The sequence below is a fragment of the Eptatretus burgeri genome, chromosome 14 (genome assembly GCF_056783735.1).
Source record: "Eptatretus burgeri isolate ZD-2024b chromosome 14, Ebu_testis_v1, whole genome shotgun sequence".
Lineage (NCBI taxonomy): Eukaryota > Metazoa > Chordata > Myxini > Myxiniformes > Myxinidae > Eptatretus > Eptatretus burgeri.
Genome location: NC_140974.1, coordinates 12,589,064 through 12,603,618, shown reverse-complemented (window position 1 = coordinate 12,603,618; position 14,555 = coordinate 12,589,064). Strand labels below are relative to the sequence as shown.

The window sequence follows — 14,555 nt, the reverse complement described above, 5'->3', positions numbered from 1 at the left end:
CATTGATGAATCACCCTGCCTCTGAAACACCGGGATGACAGTTTATAGCTGGGTTGGGATTCAAACCTCAGTGAGCAAGCTTCGAGGCATGTTGTGACATCGTTAACGATTCTTTAAATAATTTGTTGCACTTTGTTTGGGTCAACATCATTTTACCTTTTATACAGGCCGACCTGTTACTCTATTTCCACTGCACTTGTCTGACTGAGTGGGCTTTTTCCTTCAATGTTGTTGCTTCACATGCAGCCTGTGAGTCCTGGTTGTGTCATTTTTTTCTGGATGTGTGGCTGTGCTGCTGATGCAGTGCCCCTGTTACCAGTAAGCTGGTACTCATTTAGCTGACCTCTGAAGGATGACAGGCTGAGTCAACCCAGCTGGTGTTATTTTAACGGGACAAAGGGGCTCAAACTCAAGACCCTAAGATATTTAAGCAGCCACCTTAACCGTGAAGTCAACACCAGGCTTTTTCCTTTGATAATGAAGCAAGAAATCCAAGTCGCTGACCTTCTGATTACAGACACTGATTGGATTTGTGACCCCCTTCATAAATCCTGATTGGCAAAAAACTTTCAACACACTGTCAGCCTAGTATTGTGTAAATTGCCTCCTGGTGATTGGTGGGAAGAGGGTGGTCGGGGTGGGGGGTGAAAGCCTGACTAGCGTATAACTGCCCATGGAGACAAGAAATATGGTGAAATCTGAAACGACTAATTTGACTCTTTCATTTGTGTCCACCTCCCTAAACAAAGGTTTGAGAAGTCAGGTCAACGGGTCCTTGAGGATTCGCATGACCTGTATTCCCAAGCATTGCTTGGACCATCCTTAAGTCGCGGGGCAAGGCGGTCCCGGGGCACGTCGACTACACAGGGGACATCCACCCTGGCATCTAGTAATGCGCTGGAGGATGGAGTCGTTGGCCGTGGCCGCTCGAGACAAAATCCACATGCACATGAGGAAAGGTGGGACAAGCAAAACTTTATCAAAAAGATGGGAATCTAGTCGAACATGGTAAAATCCTGTCCACGTTTTGCACAGTATGTGGTTGACGGTTTTTCCTGTGCATTTATTTCAAAGCAATTAATGGAGCCTGATTTGACAATAGAAATTATTTGGATGTCAAACCGTTATCACGAGTTACTTGTACTGTTAATGAAATGGAAATTGCGCAAGGCACATTTGTCTACCCGTTTCACGGTCTTGCAATGTGCCGATTAATTGGTCGCATTTCATCTCTCGTACGTCATAGCAATTAATTTATTGCATCACAGTCCATCACAAGCTTTGAAGGTCTCAAAGGGATGTTGCTGAAGCACCTTAATTTGCAACGCTTGTGCATGTGCATGAGCTACTTGGGAGTAAAATCCAGAGAAGACATGGAAGAACGAAAATCAACTGGGTGAGCCAGTTTTCTTAGCGTGAATGCAGGAGGCCAACTTCGGCAAACTCATCAGATTCATTACCAAATTGGAATGGCCAAGGACGAATGCAAGAATCCAGAACTTTGTGCTTCAGCAGTGTCAGGAGGGAGACCACGTCTGTTGCTTTATGTTATCTTTGCAGATTTATGGCGAATTTAAAATTTGGAAGAAGGCCTCATTTTTTTCAAAACGTTGTGGTAATGGCTTTTGACTTTGAAATATGAAGTGCTTTTTTCTGGATGTGTCATGACCACATTGTGGCCAAAAGAGGGAACCAAGTCTGATGGAGCAGCTCATATGCCGATATTGATATAATATTTGTTCCTTTGCAACAACACAGTAGGCCATTTGCCTGTGCTATGGTTGCCAACCTACGGTTGTTTGGTTATGCTCTATCCTTTTAAATGCTGAGCATCGAGCCAGGAAGCAGCACGTACCATTTTTAAATTCTTTGCTATGACTCTGCCGGGGTTCGAACTACCGATCTCCCATACTCAAAGCGGACGCTCTAACCTTTACGCCACCGAGTCCATTGCACCTCTTACCCTCCAGGTGTCTGAAATTACCGGTGTCACCGATTTTGTAACTACACGTGGGCAATTTTTTAAGCTTAAAAAGTATAATCCACACATACATTGCTATGCATAGTAACATTCGCTGTATACGCAGGCATGCAGCAGGTGAGCGACGTGACAAGTCGAGTAAACGCTGCAGGCCACGTCCTGTCCCTCCTGGAGCCGAGAAGGGAATTGCAGTAGAGGAGAAACTCAAAGGTCCTCAACCGGAGCACCATTCAAGCCAAGAGGCATGCGAGTGACTATGAATTTTTGTCAATGAATCGTTTCCCCAGAATGTGCCTTCTCGGCCGCAGCTTGCTGCGTATCCATTTTGCTGTAATTGTCTATGAATAAATCACCATTGTCAACAATCAAGACATTGCTGTGAAAGGAAAAAAAAGACAAAAAAAAACCTGCTGTGTTTAATAAATCCCAAATGTTGCCGCTCAGGCAAGCCAGTAATTGAGGAAACAGGAGTATTTATTAGAAAGTTGTATTTCTCAAACACTGTGCAGCCTTCATGCCTCAGAGATTTATTTACCTGTGGACCATCAAATGAAATGATGAATGTCGGTTCAATAAGATGCTCACAGTACGAGTCTTGCTCTCGCTGTGCCTCAAATTAATTTTGTTTTTTTGTCAGATTGCAGCCTCCGTGAGCCGTCGGGCCTTGTCTGAAGACACGAGTCTCCGCTCGCCAAAACGGTCTATTTTAACATAATTTAAAACCAATCCTTTTTTTTTTGCAACTCCTGTCTTGGCCCTTAATCGAGGAGCACTCGGTGCAATTATGGGTTCCCATGGCAACATTCGAGTCACTGCGGCTAATTAATTACCATCATTAACAATGGCGATATTTTAGGGTTTTTATCATATAACCACGGCATTCACTGCGGCACGTTAATCATTTCTGATGTGCAAGAGATGCACCAGTTGAAGACCGACTTTTATAGGATAAGCCTGTGCGCGTTTATTTTGTAACCAAGGAAGGATTATTAAGGGATGTTAGTTGGTGATCGACCAGTTTTATTAACCCGGCAATTGTATGCATATAGATCTTTTTCTTTCTTTCTTTCTTTAAGGGCAGGCCGGTGCCGGCACATGCATGACAGGAGATCGGATCCAAGATGCATGCGTTACATTTGTGTCGGCATCCCCATGGGACGATGGTGAGCTTGTGGGTGTAATTCCGTATGGTGCATTTATATTCTTCACACATACAACTTCCATAGCAGGGTGGTGTATTCAACAGTGCTGGCAAATTGCCGTATAACAAAAGATTTTACATTGTGCTGGTTTTACGTAATAAAAATAGTTAACAGCTATGAATCGGTAATAGTTTAAGCTCGGTTGAGTTTCATGCTGGTTATTCAAACGTATTAAGTGTTTGTTTTAATTATGCGATTAACTTTTTTGCAGCAAGACAGGTCCGCTGAAGTGTGAAGATAGAGTTTTAAAAACAGAAGAAAAAACAAAAAACAAAGGAAAAATGCTCAATTTGAATTGGATTGTTCTACTTCCTGGAAGCAAACATTAAGCATTTCGTCCGAAGATCAGTCATCAGATGATTTTTGGTTTCACTGTAAGAATAAGATCTACTTGGGAGGTGGGGGAATTGTGAGTACAAGTTAAGAAAAAAAGGACGGAACAGGTTTAGAATACTATGGTCTCGCATTGCAGAAGTAAAAGTACAAAGCAGCCTGTTCTTCCTCACTCTCCTCGCCTTGAACGCCAATTTTCTGTGGAAATATGTGGAGTCAAATATGCATTTCCTGAAACATTTAAAAGTTAATTTGGTCTGGTAGAGTCGAACTCAAGCCTGTGGATCTTCTCTCATGTTTACATCATCCTGGCCAACACTGGGAGAGAGTGATTCACCTAAACTTGGACTGTTTTCACACACCTCTGTTTCGGCCACACACGATTCGTCGATCTCTTCAACAGCAAGTAATGGGGGTACCGACTCTGTCATTCCAGAATCTGTTTCGGATACATCTATTGTTCTCGCAAGAGTCAAGCAGGTAGCTGCCCGAGCTGAGCTTGGCAAATCCCTCGCATCTGTCATCATGCAGCCATCCGACGAAGATGGGCTGATGACTATTGTGATGTCCCGCTCGGTCTGTGTGACGAGCGATGCAGAATTTGATAGTGACATTGTAGTTTCCTCTACCGATCCTTCTCCAATACACCAGCTCAGGCCAGGACTTTCTTGCCTCATGGGAACCTGTAGGTGATCGAAGCGACGTGTAGGAGACCTTCCATTGGGGTCGTAGTTTTGCGTTTCGTTGGGTGGTGTTGACCCAGGAGTCTCGCAGCTGTCATCTGCACCAGCATTCAGGATATTTAGCTGTGACCCATGGATCGAGCCCTTGCTCATAGATTGGCGGTAAAACTCTATAAGGAAGTCGAGCTTCTTCTCGATCGCTTGGACCTGTCCAGGAAACAAAAACACAAATGAGATACCTGATTTGAAAATACTTTCTAGGCAAAGCAGGTGACCAATTTCATCCAGAATATTTAGTGCAATCAAAATAACTCCACAAGAAAAAGCAAGTTTCCCATCTGAAGTTACATCATCAATAATCTGAATATTATAGTTTGCCTTTTCTTAAATGGCAAAATAACTTGCATCCACTTCTTTTTACTCCACAACAATTTTGGCAAGATACTGTACAACAGTGCGGAGTGGTTGTTCACATGAACCAACTTGTCAATCGTTTTATATTGCAGAAGCTGCTGCACAGATAGCAACGACACTCTGACATCGTAAGACGTTTATCTTCGATCAAGGAACCACGAAGAAAACCAAACCGCTTGCTACCTGCAATCAAGGCAGGAATTTGGAATTTGTTCACAGTGTACGTCGTTCGGAGATAGCTCGCCTACTCTTTACGAGGGACACAGTCAGATCTTTAATGCTGGCAGATGGGACACCCAGTTTCAGGTGCATCTGAGGGACGGTGTCTTGCCTTCATGCGAAACTCCAGGGTGACAGTTTATAACTGCATTGAGACTCAAACCCAGGCGAAACAGCTTAGAGGCGAGAGCTTGTACCTCGAGGGTCTAGGCCATCCTGACAGCTTTTCAATAGAAGAGTGACCTATTCAGAGTACATGCTCACCAGTGGAAACTTTTATAACTTAGTCATCGGTGCCATAGATTTCCTCTGCTACCCCCGCCTCTCTTCACCTGACGAGGATTCTGGGAGCAATTATTTAATTAACTATCAACTACTCACCTTCAAACCATTTTGATTGGAGTTTTTTTCTCCAATTCAAGCACTATGATTAAAGAGTTGAACAGATATGAAACAAAGGAATGGTTACAATTATGAAAAAAAAGACATTAGATATCTTGTCAACTATTGCAGGAATACGGTCGAAATAATGTGAGCTGGAATCCATTTGTTATGTTCAATCACGTTGTCAACAGATTGTTACATTCAACTAAGTTTGTAAGTCTGGTGTTGGCTTCGTGGTTAGGGTGGTGGCTTGGGATCCTAGGGATCCTAGGGTCCTGAGTTCAAGGGTCCTGAGTTCAACCCCGTTGGCTGCTGAATTAAAATACACCAGGATGTTGACTCAGCCTGTCATCCTTCCGAGGTTGGCAAAATGAGTTCCAGTGTACTGGTAAGGGGGACACTGCATCAGCGGAGCGGCATAGCAGCGTCGCAACCAGCAACCACAGGCTGCACATGATAGAGAGACTAAGTTTGTGTTGCTCCAATCCTGCTGCCCCACTGTTGGTGCGTTGCCTTCTGGGGTCTGTCACTTCATTCTTTGATGAACCTAGACTTTGCAGCCAAAATAAAGTGTCAGGTTACTTTTAAATAAAGTGGGTTGTGCAATGACAAACAAACATTGAAACAACTATGATGTCATCAGAGTATCCGTTTTGAACAAAGCAGGTCTGATATTTTCTCCATGTGGACATCTGAGAAATAGTCATGATGGCCTTTTACCTCTGTTTAAGGCCTGGTGTTTGCTTAACTTTTAAGGTAGCTGGCTTAAGATCTTAGGGTCTTGAGTTTGAGCCCCTGTTGTCATTGAATTAACACCAGGTGGGTTGATTCAGCCTGTCATTCTTCTGAGGTCCAGCTTACTGATAACAAGGGGCATTGCATCAGCGGCACAACCACACTCCCATAAAATGCTGCAGCCAAGCAGCCGCAAGCAGCATACAAATAAATAAATGAAAAATCGTGCTTAGCACGACACTTGGCGAATTAGTTGACCGTTCCGTATGGTGGTCCAAGCTGTAATGTCATGGAATGTGTGGTGTTTATTTGTTCGTACATTAATAAAATGATGCGACGTCACAAATAACAATTATCAGGCGCATGTTGTCATGGTAACGGCAGCAGATTGAAAATTTTCACAACTCATTTAAAGCCACCATGTGACATTCAACAACTTATCATCGGTGCTTGTTGCCTTCATTCTGATCGTAGAAAATATTTGAAAATACCGTTATCAGGTTTGAAATATGTTGTAAAACAAAAAAAAAACGAGTTGTATTTTATATGTGTGTTTTTCATGTTTTGGGTGACCCTGACCTTGACCTTGGGTCCATTTCGATCAAACTTTGTACACATGTTAATATTACATGCATAAATAGACAGTATAAGTTTCAATATAATAAGTGCAAAACTGTTTGAGAAATAACCATGTGTAATTCACAAAGTCCCCATTGGTTTATAATTGGCGATAATATAAAGTGATGCAGAATCCAGATCCTGATCTTGAACATCACCAAAAGTCACATATCTTTTTGCACTGTGGATTTCTATCAGCTGTTAAAATTTCATCCAAATCGGTTAAGAATTGTGACCTGTAGAACGAATAGAATTTTTTTTAAATCACGCCAATAGCTAAAAACTTTGACGTCATATGCTTGCAAAAACTGTGCATAATTTGTACTAACATGCATTTTAAAACATTTAGACATTCCATTGAAGTTTGTTTTGGCGTCAACAGGAAGTCGCTATGACTTCCGGTCACTGAGTTATGTCCAAAAATGTGTTTTCACGTCGTGACGTTTAGTCCGATTAAGACGGGGTTTGGACGCGGACCGTCTCACGTGGATTGCCTATCAGGTGTAAAAATGTAAGAACGACTGGTCCAGCCGTTTGGGCTGCAGACGACTGGACAAACAAACAAACCAACAAACGGAACAGACCAACATACTTGACAAAATCGAAGATTTCGCCAAGTAATAAATAAAAACCTCAATTAAATTTTTATTATATATATATATATATATATATATATATATATATATATATATATATATATATATATATATATATATATATATATATATATATATATATATATATATATATATATATATATATATATATATATTTCCAGCAATGTGTGTCTGTTTGTGTGCGACCGCCGTTTATTGACGACCGCCGGTCCGATCTGATTGAAACTTGCCAGGAATATTGCCGGGGCCCTGCAGATGTGCCTTTTCAAGGTTTGATGTCAATCGGACGAGTGGTTCCCACGTTACGGCCATTTATCTGTCAACCAATGACGAGACACGGTGCTATGACATCACGAATGACATCACAATTAATGTTTATTTATTTATTTTTGCACGATTGACGGTCCCATCTGATTGAAACTTGCCAGGAATATTGCTGGGGACCCGTGGATGTGCCTTTTCGAGGTTTGATATTAATCGGACGAGCGGTTCCCAAGTTCCGGCCATTTATCTGTCGACCAATATCTGCGAGAGAGGGGGACGGGAGAGGGGGGTGAGAGTGGGGGTGAGAGAGAGGGGCGAGAGAGGGCTGCACATACTGGCACTCACCTACGGGCACGCACCTACGAGCCCGCACTAGTTTTTTTTTTTTTTACAAATTTCGTAATCGAAATACTTTCTCAATGAATTTCCTGATGTTTGCCAAACCAGAATGCAAATTTTTCCACATCTAATAATTTAGCCACTCTTTGTTGGATGTTCCGCTTTAATCTTGACAAATTATTTAATTATAATCATGACATTTAGTATTTACAGAACCCATCTACAAATTGGCTGTTGGAAACCATGCAGTAGGCTAGTTTCCTTGGAAGGAACGGATTGGGGAGGGGGGAGGTGGAAAACATCCAACGCTTTTCTCAATTTCTAATCAGGCAAACATCCATGCATTATGCAAATCATACCATGCTGGAAGCACCTTAACTTTACTGGCAGGAAAAACGGAAGGCGATTCCAAATATACATGAAGAACTTGGTCTCGGGAAGCTTAGTTCCAAATAAAAAAAACCGAGAGCTGATTATCTATCCATCTCTCCATATGATCCACCTGAAGAATCATATCTCCCCCCCAACCCCTCCCCCCTCACCCCCACCCATGATACAGGTGCAAACAGTGATGGAATTGATAATGCTAACCGACTAATGTTCAGTGGATGGTACGACTGGTTTGGTGTCCCTTCCGAAATGCAGGGCAGAAATCGATACGTGTTAAAGGAGAAGATGGAATGGATACACTCAATTGTTACTAATGGATTGCTTTCATTAGTGAGAGGCCCTGAACGGGGACATATCTCAACTCTCACTGTTTTGGGAGAATATGTGGAAATAATTCTTCCAAAAGGTGGTAAATAACTTTGGGCGACGTTTGGTACATTCCAACTGCAAGATCTCATATTATTATGTCAAACAAGGTTGCAGTGTCTCTGTGGAAAGGTCTGAACCTGATACTCAAACTTCTGTCACATTGATGTCGATAATATCATGGCCAGGTTAGGTGTGTAATATCGATGTCATGATCCTCAAACTAGTCTTGCATCACCTGCCATCCGTACTTGATCGATGGGAACATGTCACCTTGATAACGTCCCATAATTATCTGGTTACATCACACTAAAATCTCAAGCTGGTTTGCACAGACTGCAAGACGAAGCTTGAATCTTCATTTTTAAATGATGAGGGGGGGGGGGGAGGCGTGGGGTGGAGAGGGGCATTAAGCAGCCTGCAATGCACTGGTGGGAGCTACTTGTGTACAGACACATGTACACGGATACTTTGAGACATAGTAGGTCTCCATTCCATCTCCTGAAACCCTCCCGTGTGTGTGTGTGTGTGTGTGTGTGTGTGTGTGTGTGTGTGTGTGTGTGTGTGTGTGTGTGTGTGTGTGTGTGTGTGTGTGTGTGTGTGTGTGTGTGTGTGTATATAGAGATAGCAGTCAACTATAACAACTTTCATGCACATATCCACACAATATGTGCACACATACATACACATACATGAAGGTGGACACTGAGACTTGGGAAGACTCCGTTCCATATCCTGAAACTGGCATATGGAGATAACCGACAACACACAACCAACAATACACACATACACACAAGTCAGAATGGTTTGTTTTACCCTTTTTCAATAACTTCCCATCTGATGTACCACACTCTTTTGCAGTGTTGGTGATGCTGAAGCAATTTATTGGCAAGGGTTATTCTGCGTGGTTTGCCTAGGCGGTTTGCCATCCTTCTCCCAGCAGGAGTGAGGGCAGGAATTTGTAATTTGGCCATTGTGCTGACGATAGCTCACCTACTCTTCAGGAAGAACACCGTGTGATCTTCAACATTCACCAACTCATGCCAGCACATGGGACGCCCAGTTTAACGTCCATCCGAGGAACGACACACACATTGATGAATCACATTGGCAGTGAAACATTAAGGTGACAGATTACAGCTGGGTCGGGATTCAAACCCAAGCTGAAGGGTTTAGAGGCGAGTGTGCGTACATCTCGCCAATCCCATCAGCCTTTTCAAGGACTTGGTCAAAACCATCACTCCTATGCCAAAACGGTATCAGGAAACACCAACCACTGGGAAAAATGTATGACTGACTGGAAATGACGTAAACAAGGACTAACGTCTCTGTTCCTTCATGTTTTATGGAGAAAACCTTTCGATCCATCTCGTGTTTAGCACTTACCCTGTTATAAAATAAAAGACCTGATTTGACTGCAACGATTTACACAAGCAGCTCATCATTTGTTTTATGAGGTAATCACGGCTTTTGCAAATGGCAGCGTGTAGTGGATCCACGGGAGGCCTTTGTTTGGATGAGAACCTTGGGAGACTTCGCTGCTTACCTTGGCACTTGGGTTGTGCTGCCAGGTATGTTTTATCATTCAATTATAATCACAAGTGGAAATCATTTGAGAATGCAAAGCTCATCCATGTTATCTTTGCACTGGAAAGAAACTTGATGAAAAGAAGAGCAAAAATATCGAATGTTCTCCACATTGTCATAATACAGGTTTGTTGAAACTTTCATGATTAAAAGGTTATGGCCTGGACGGACACACACCTCAGCAAAATTAAAACTAAAGCTCCAGAAAAGAAGCTCAAATAAAGCAAGCTGGAGTCTGGAGAAGAATGAGATCATCCTCCAGTGTAAAGTGAATTCTGCATGTGGGTCATGGAGAGGGGTGCATGGCAGAGGAGCCATATTTATGGACTAGTTGAAGAAGACTAAAATGGCCATCACAACAGAGACAGTTCCATCTCATAAATTGGAAAAATTATTCAAGAATTCACAAGTACCTCACTAAGAATACAATTAAAGAAATAACATCTAGGGCCAGAAACAAGTGGCAGATGACGTGAGGACGATGGGAGATTAGGGCTTACCAGGGATGGAGAGAGGGATAGTGGGGACTTGCAAGGGGAGGGGCTATAAGACGAATCTGGAACTTGGAATGGGACGTAACATCAAGAGCTGTATGGACATGTGGCTCGTTTTCCTGACGCTGATCCTGCTCACCAGATTCTCTCAGCGAGGGAGTCTCATGAGTGGAGGAGGCCAGTGGGCCGACCACGTGCCTCGTGGTTGCAGCAGATTGACCATCATCTCAAGGAGATGGGGATGGGCCTGGCATCTGCCTGGGGGATGGCCAGACGGAGGCCCCTGGAGTACCGGCAGAAAGTGGACGCAGCGACGCGCTGTTCTGGCACATGCTCCCATACCTGACCTGATCAAGAGCCCAGCAGCAGAGTCAAAGTGTAACAGAGAGAGTGGATGCGAGCCCGCACCTCGGAGGGGAGCGGACATGATGAACTGACATGGACCAGGTGACACCAACACATGGAGGGGATGAAAATGGGAACAGCAGAAGATGGCAGAATGGAGAGGAGGATAACAACTAAAAGCAGCATAGATTGGAAAAGAGCTATGCTAACAATGGAGAAGATATGACTGATTCCACTCAAAAAAAAAGATCACGACTATCGAATAGAAAAACAAACAAACGGACGGAAATGCTAGTCAAGAGAACCAACCGATCAATTTGTAAAATCACACCAAAATCATCCTCCTTGAAAGAGATTAATATTGTGTGCTTTGCAACAGCACTGCTCATTCAATAAAAAATAACAGGAAAACAATGTTGCAAGAAGAATAGAGCAGGCTCCACGAACAGAAACCAAACACCGTCACGGAAATGGAGATGAGAGAGAGCGAATGATAAAGGAATGGGACAAATACAACAATTAATTTTAGATACAGTCAAGGCCCGCGGAAGATCGAGAACACTGTACGGATCAGGACACAACATAATAAAAAGGAAGAGAAGAGGGAGGTGAGCAAAAGTGGAGTTGAAGGACAAAATGGAGGGAGACTTGGAAAACAATGGGTGAGGAAGGAATGAGGGATAGTGAAGAATGCATTAGGTGGACAAGATGGACACAGAAGCAAACTCTCAGGAAGGAAAAACTGGGAATTTGGAAGGAGGTGGGTTTTGGGGGTGAGGGGCAGGTTAATGGGGGTAGAAAATATATTGGGTTTGGATGGGAGGACGGGTGATCTAAGATGGTGGTGTAAAGCTGTCTTGAAGCCCTGGAGGGAAGAATGAGATTGAAGAGTGTCGAAGTTGGTTCCACAGGTGGGAAAAAAAGAGGAACGAATGAGTGTCAGTGAGCAGTGATTCTGGATTTTGGGAGTCTTTCCAGAAATTGGGTTGATGGTGGACCATGTGCACCCTGTAGAAACCGGGGCGAGGGAGGGGGGGAGGCACGGAAAGAGCAGAGGGAGCAAGACCAGAAAGGCGGCGGTAGAAGACAGAGAGACCAACAACCTGTCTACAATGCAAAAGTGATAGGCCATAGACTCACATTCATCAAGGGAGATTCCAATTATCTTGAAGGCCTTAGTTTCCACAGCATCAAGCTGGGCAAGTTGTGAGACAGTGACACCAGCCCATAGGAGAGAGCAGTACATCAAGCTGTGGACGAAGGCCTTTTAGGTGGATAAGAGTTCAGGTGTGCCAATGAAGGACTTTTATGACACAAGATTCATATTCAGTGACGATTTGAAAGCCAACTTTGAAATGTGGTTTGCCCAAGAAAGATCATGTCTGTTAGTGAGACCCAGGAGTTTGCTTGACTGAATTTCCCCAAGATAATTGGAAAAAAAACAGTAGATGGGAGAGTTTGCCAGATGGTTCTTTTGAAGAGAGATAGCGAGAGTGTGCGATTTGTCAGGATTCAAAGACATATTCCAAGTATTTGACTATCTTGTGATTTTTGTCAAGGTCTTAAGAGAGGGAAGAGGCTGTTGCTTATATACTGTAGCTGAAGGATGAGGGATGTCATGGCAGAGAGTTGAGTCTTTAGCAAATAGATAAAGGGGGGTTTCCAGAGTCAGTGAGATTGTCCATATTGGATTTGCCATTTTGTGCATTTATGATGCAAAATTATCTTGGCAACAAGCCGATTCAAATTCAGCATATCAAATTCACCCTCAAAAACTTTGTTGACAACTTGTACTAAGAAATGCCTCATGATGTAACATTTTTTAAAATGCTTCCAGTTTATGGATGGAATTTTAAACTTCTGACTGAAGCAACTAGATGTTCTGCGTAATCATGACGCTCAATCATTCAACAAACATATTCAAGGGGAGGCAATAATGGATGAATGGCTCACCGAAGGTAACACCTTCCTCATCCCAAAATCTGAAGAAACACAACTACCCCAAATATAGACCAATAGCGTGTCTACCAACAACATACAAACTTCTTATGGGAATCACAGAAATGATGTACCACCACCTAACACGACAAGGAGGCCCAGAGGCAGAACAGAATGGATGTAAAAGAGGATGCTATGGAATAAGAGACCACCTACTACTAAACAGGGCCAGACTCAAAAACTCTAAAACAAGAAGAACCAAATTGTCCACAGCTTGGATAGACTACAAAAAATCTTTTGATAGTGTTGCACATTCATGGATGTAAAATGCATGCAATTGTGCAAGATCCACCCCAAAATAATCAAACTGATTGAGAAAGCCATGGATCTCCGGAATATCACATTGATATTACAGCACTCAGAAGAAAGATGGATCTTCCAGTGTGAAAGTCTTTTGGCCTCCTTTTTGTCTGGCCCTGGACCGACTGAGCAACCTCATTAATGAGTAAGGACATGGATATACCCTCACATTCAATAAAACAATGTCCAAAGATATAGGAAAGGTAACATATCTACTGTATATGGCTGATTTTAAACTCTTCGCACCGAACAATGAAAATTGGCAGAATAGCTGAAACTAATGAAAAGATACTCCAACGACATTAAAATGGAATTTGGCTGAGATAAGTGTGCCAAATGCACATTCATACAAGGTAGATCAACAAAAACGGATAACATAAAAATTGTTAGAGATACAACAAAACAGAAGCTGGAAAACAAAGCATCATAAAAATACCTCAGATTAGAAGAGGGCCACCAAATACATCACAAACAAATGCACAAAATAATTACCAAAGAATAACTGCATGGAACGAGGCAGATCCTGAAAACATACCTCTCCACAAAAACAAAATCAAAGCCATCAATCAACTAGCAGTACCAGTATTCCAATACAGCTGTGGAATAAAAACCTGGACACAAACGGAAATCAATAAACTTGATATCAAAACAAGGAAACTCCTCACGATCCACAAAATGTTCTACAAAAATTAATGCATCCCCATAATACACCTGCCGAGACGAGAATGAGGTAGCGGCCTGATGGAACTCAACCTAGTGCACAGAATGACAACTGTCGGATTGGTTGAGTATATAAAAAGTTCAACAGATGACCAAATCCAATTTGTGTGCAACCATGTAGACTGCAAGCCAGAAAAGGTATTACCAACCCACCAAGCAAAAAAATTTCAAACACAGATGCGAATAGAAGATATCGTGCATGAAACCGAAACAGCAATGAATACAGCCCCAATGATTGCAAAAAAGACAAAATATAAAACGAAATATCAACAAATATCCGACAACTGGAAGAACGATGAGAGAGCAGGAAGGTATTTAAATTAAAAAAACAATTGACATATTGGGCTATACACACAAAGGCACATAGACAAAGAAGGTTCAATGGAGAGGAAGAGGTCAGCTCAACTGGAGTGGAGAACGAACTATAATAAATGCCCAAGACCAAGGACACAACCCAAGACAAAGAACTAATGGCTTTAAGAAAATGGTAGGACTGAATTAATTGGACAAGTGTAGGTTTTGCAAAGAATAAACAGAAAGCATGAGTCACCTCCTATCAGGATGTA

At 42.5% G+C, this 14,555-nt stretch overlaps 2 protein-coding genes across 6 annotated transcripts in view; one reads left to right on the top strand and one right to left on the bottom strand.

Moving 5' to 3' along the window:
- LOC147012671 (frizzled-3-like) overlaps positions 1-2,350 on the top strand; it is a 75,652-nt gene extending 73,302 nt beyond the window's left edge. For all 4 annotated transcript variants that reach the window (XM_085853733.1, XM_085853736.1, XM_085853734.1 and 1 more), the window contains 2 exons: positions 750-959; positions 2,088-2,350. In XM_085853733.1, coding sequence (XP_085709859.1) covers positions 750-959; positions 2,088-2,235 — 358 coding nt within the window. In that variant the 3' untranslated portion in view covers positions 2,236-2,350. The remainder of the gene's footprint in view (positions 1-749; positions 960-2,087) is intronic.
- A 1,118-nt stretch (positions 2,351-3,468) lies between these two features.
- The window catches only part of LOC147012669 (potassium voltage-gated channel subfamily KQT member 5-like), a 285,958-nt gene continuing 274,871 nt past the window's right edge, over positions 3,469-14,555 (bottom strand). For both annotated transcript variants that reach the window (XM_085853730.1, XM_085853732.1), the window contains exon 13: positions 3,469-4,406. In XM_085853730.1, coding sequence (XP_085709856.1) covers positions 3,789-4,406 — 618 coding nt within the window. In that variant the 3' untranslated portion in view covers positions 3,469-3,788. The remainder of the gene's footprint in view (positions 4,407-14,555) is intronic.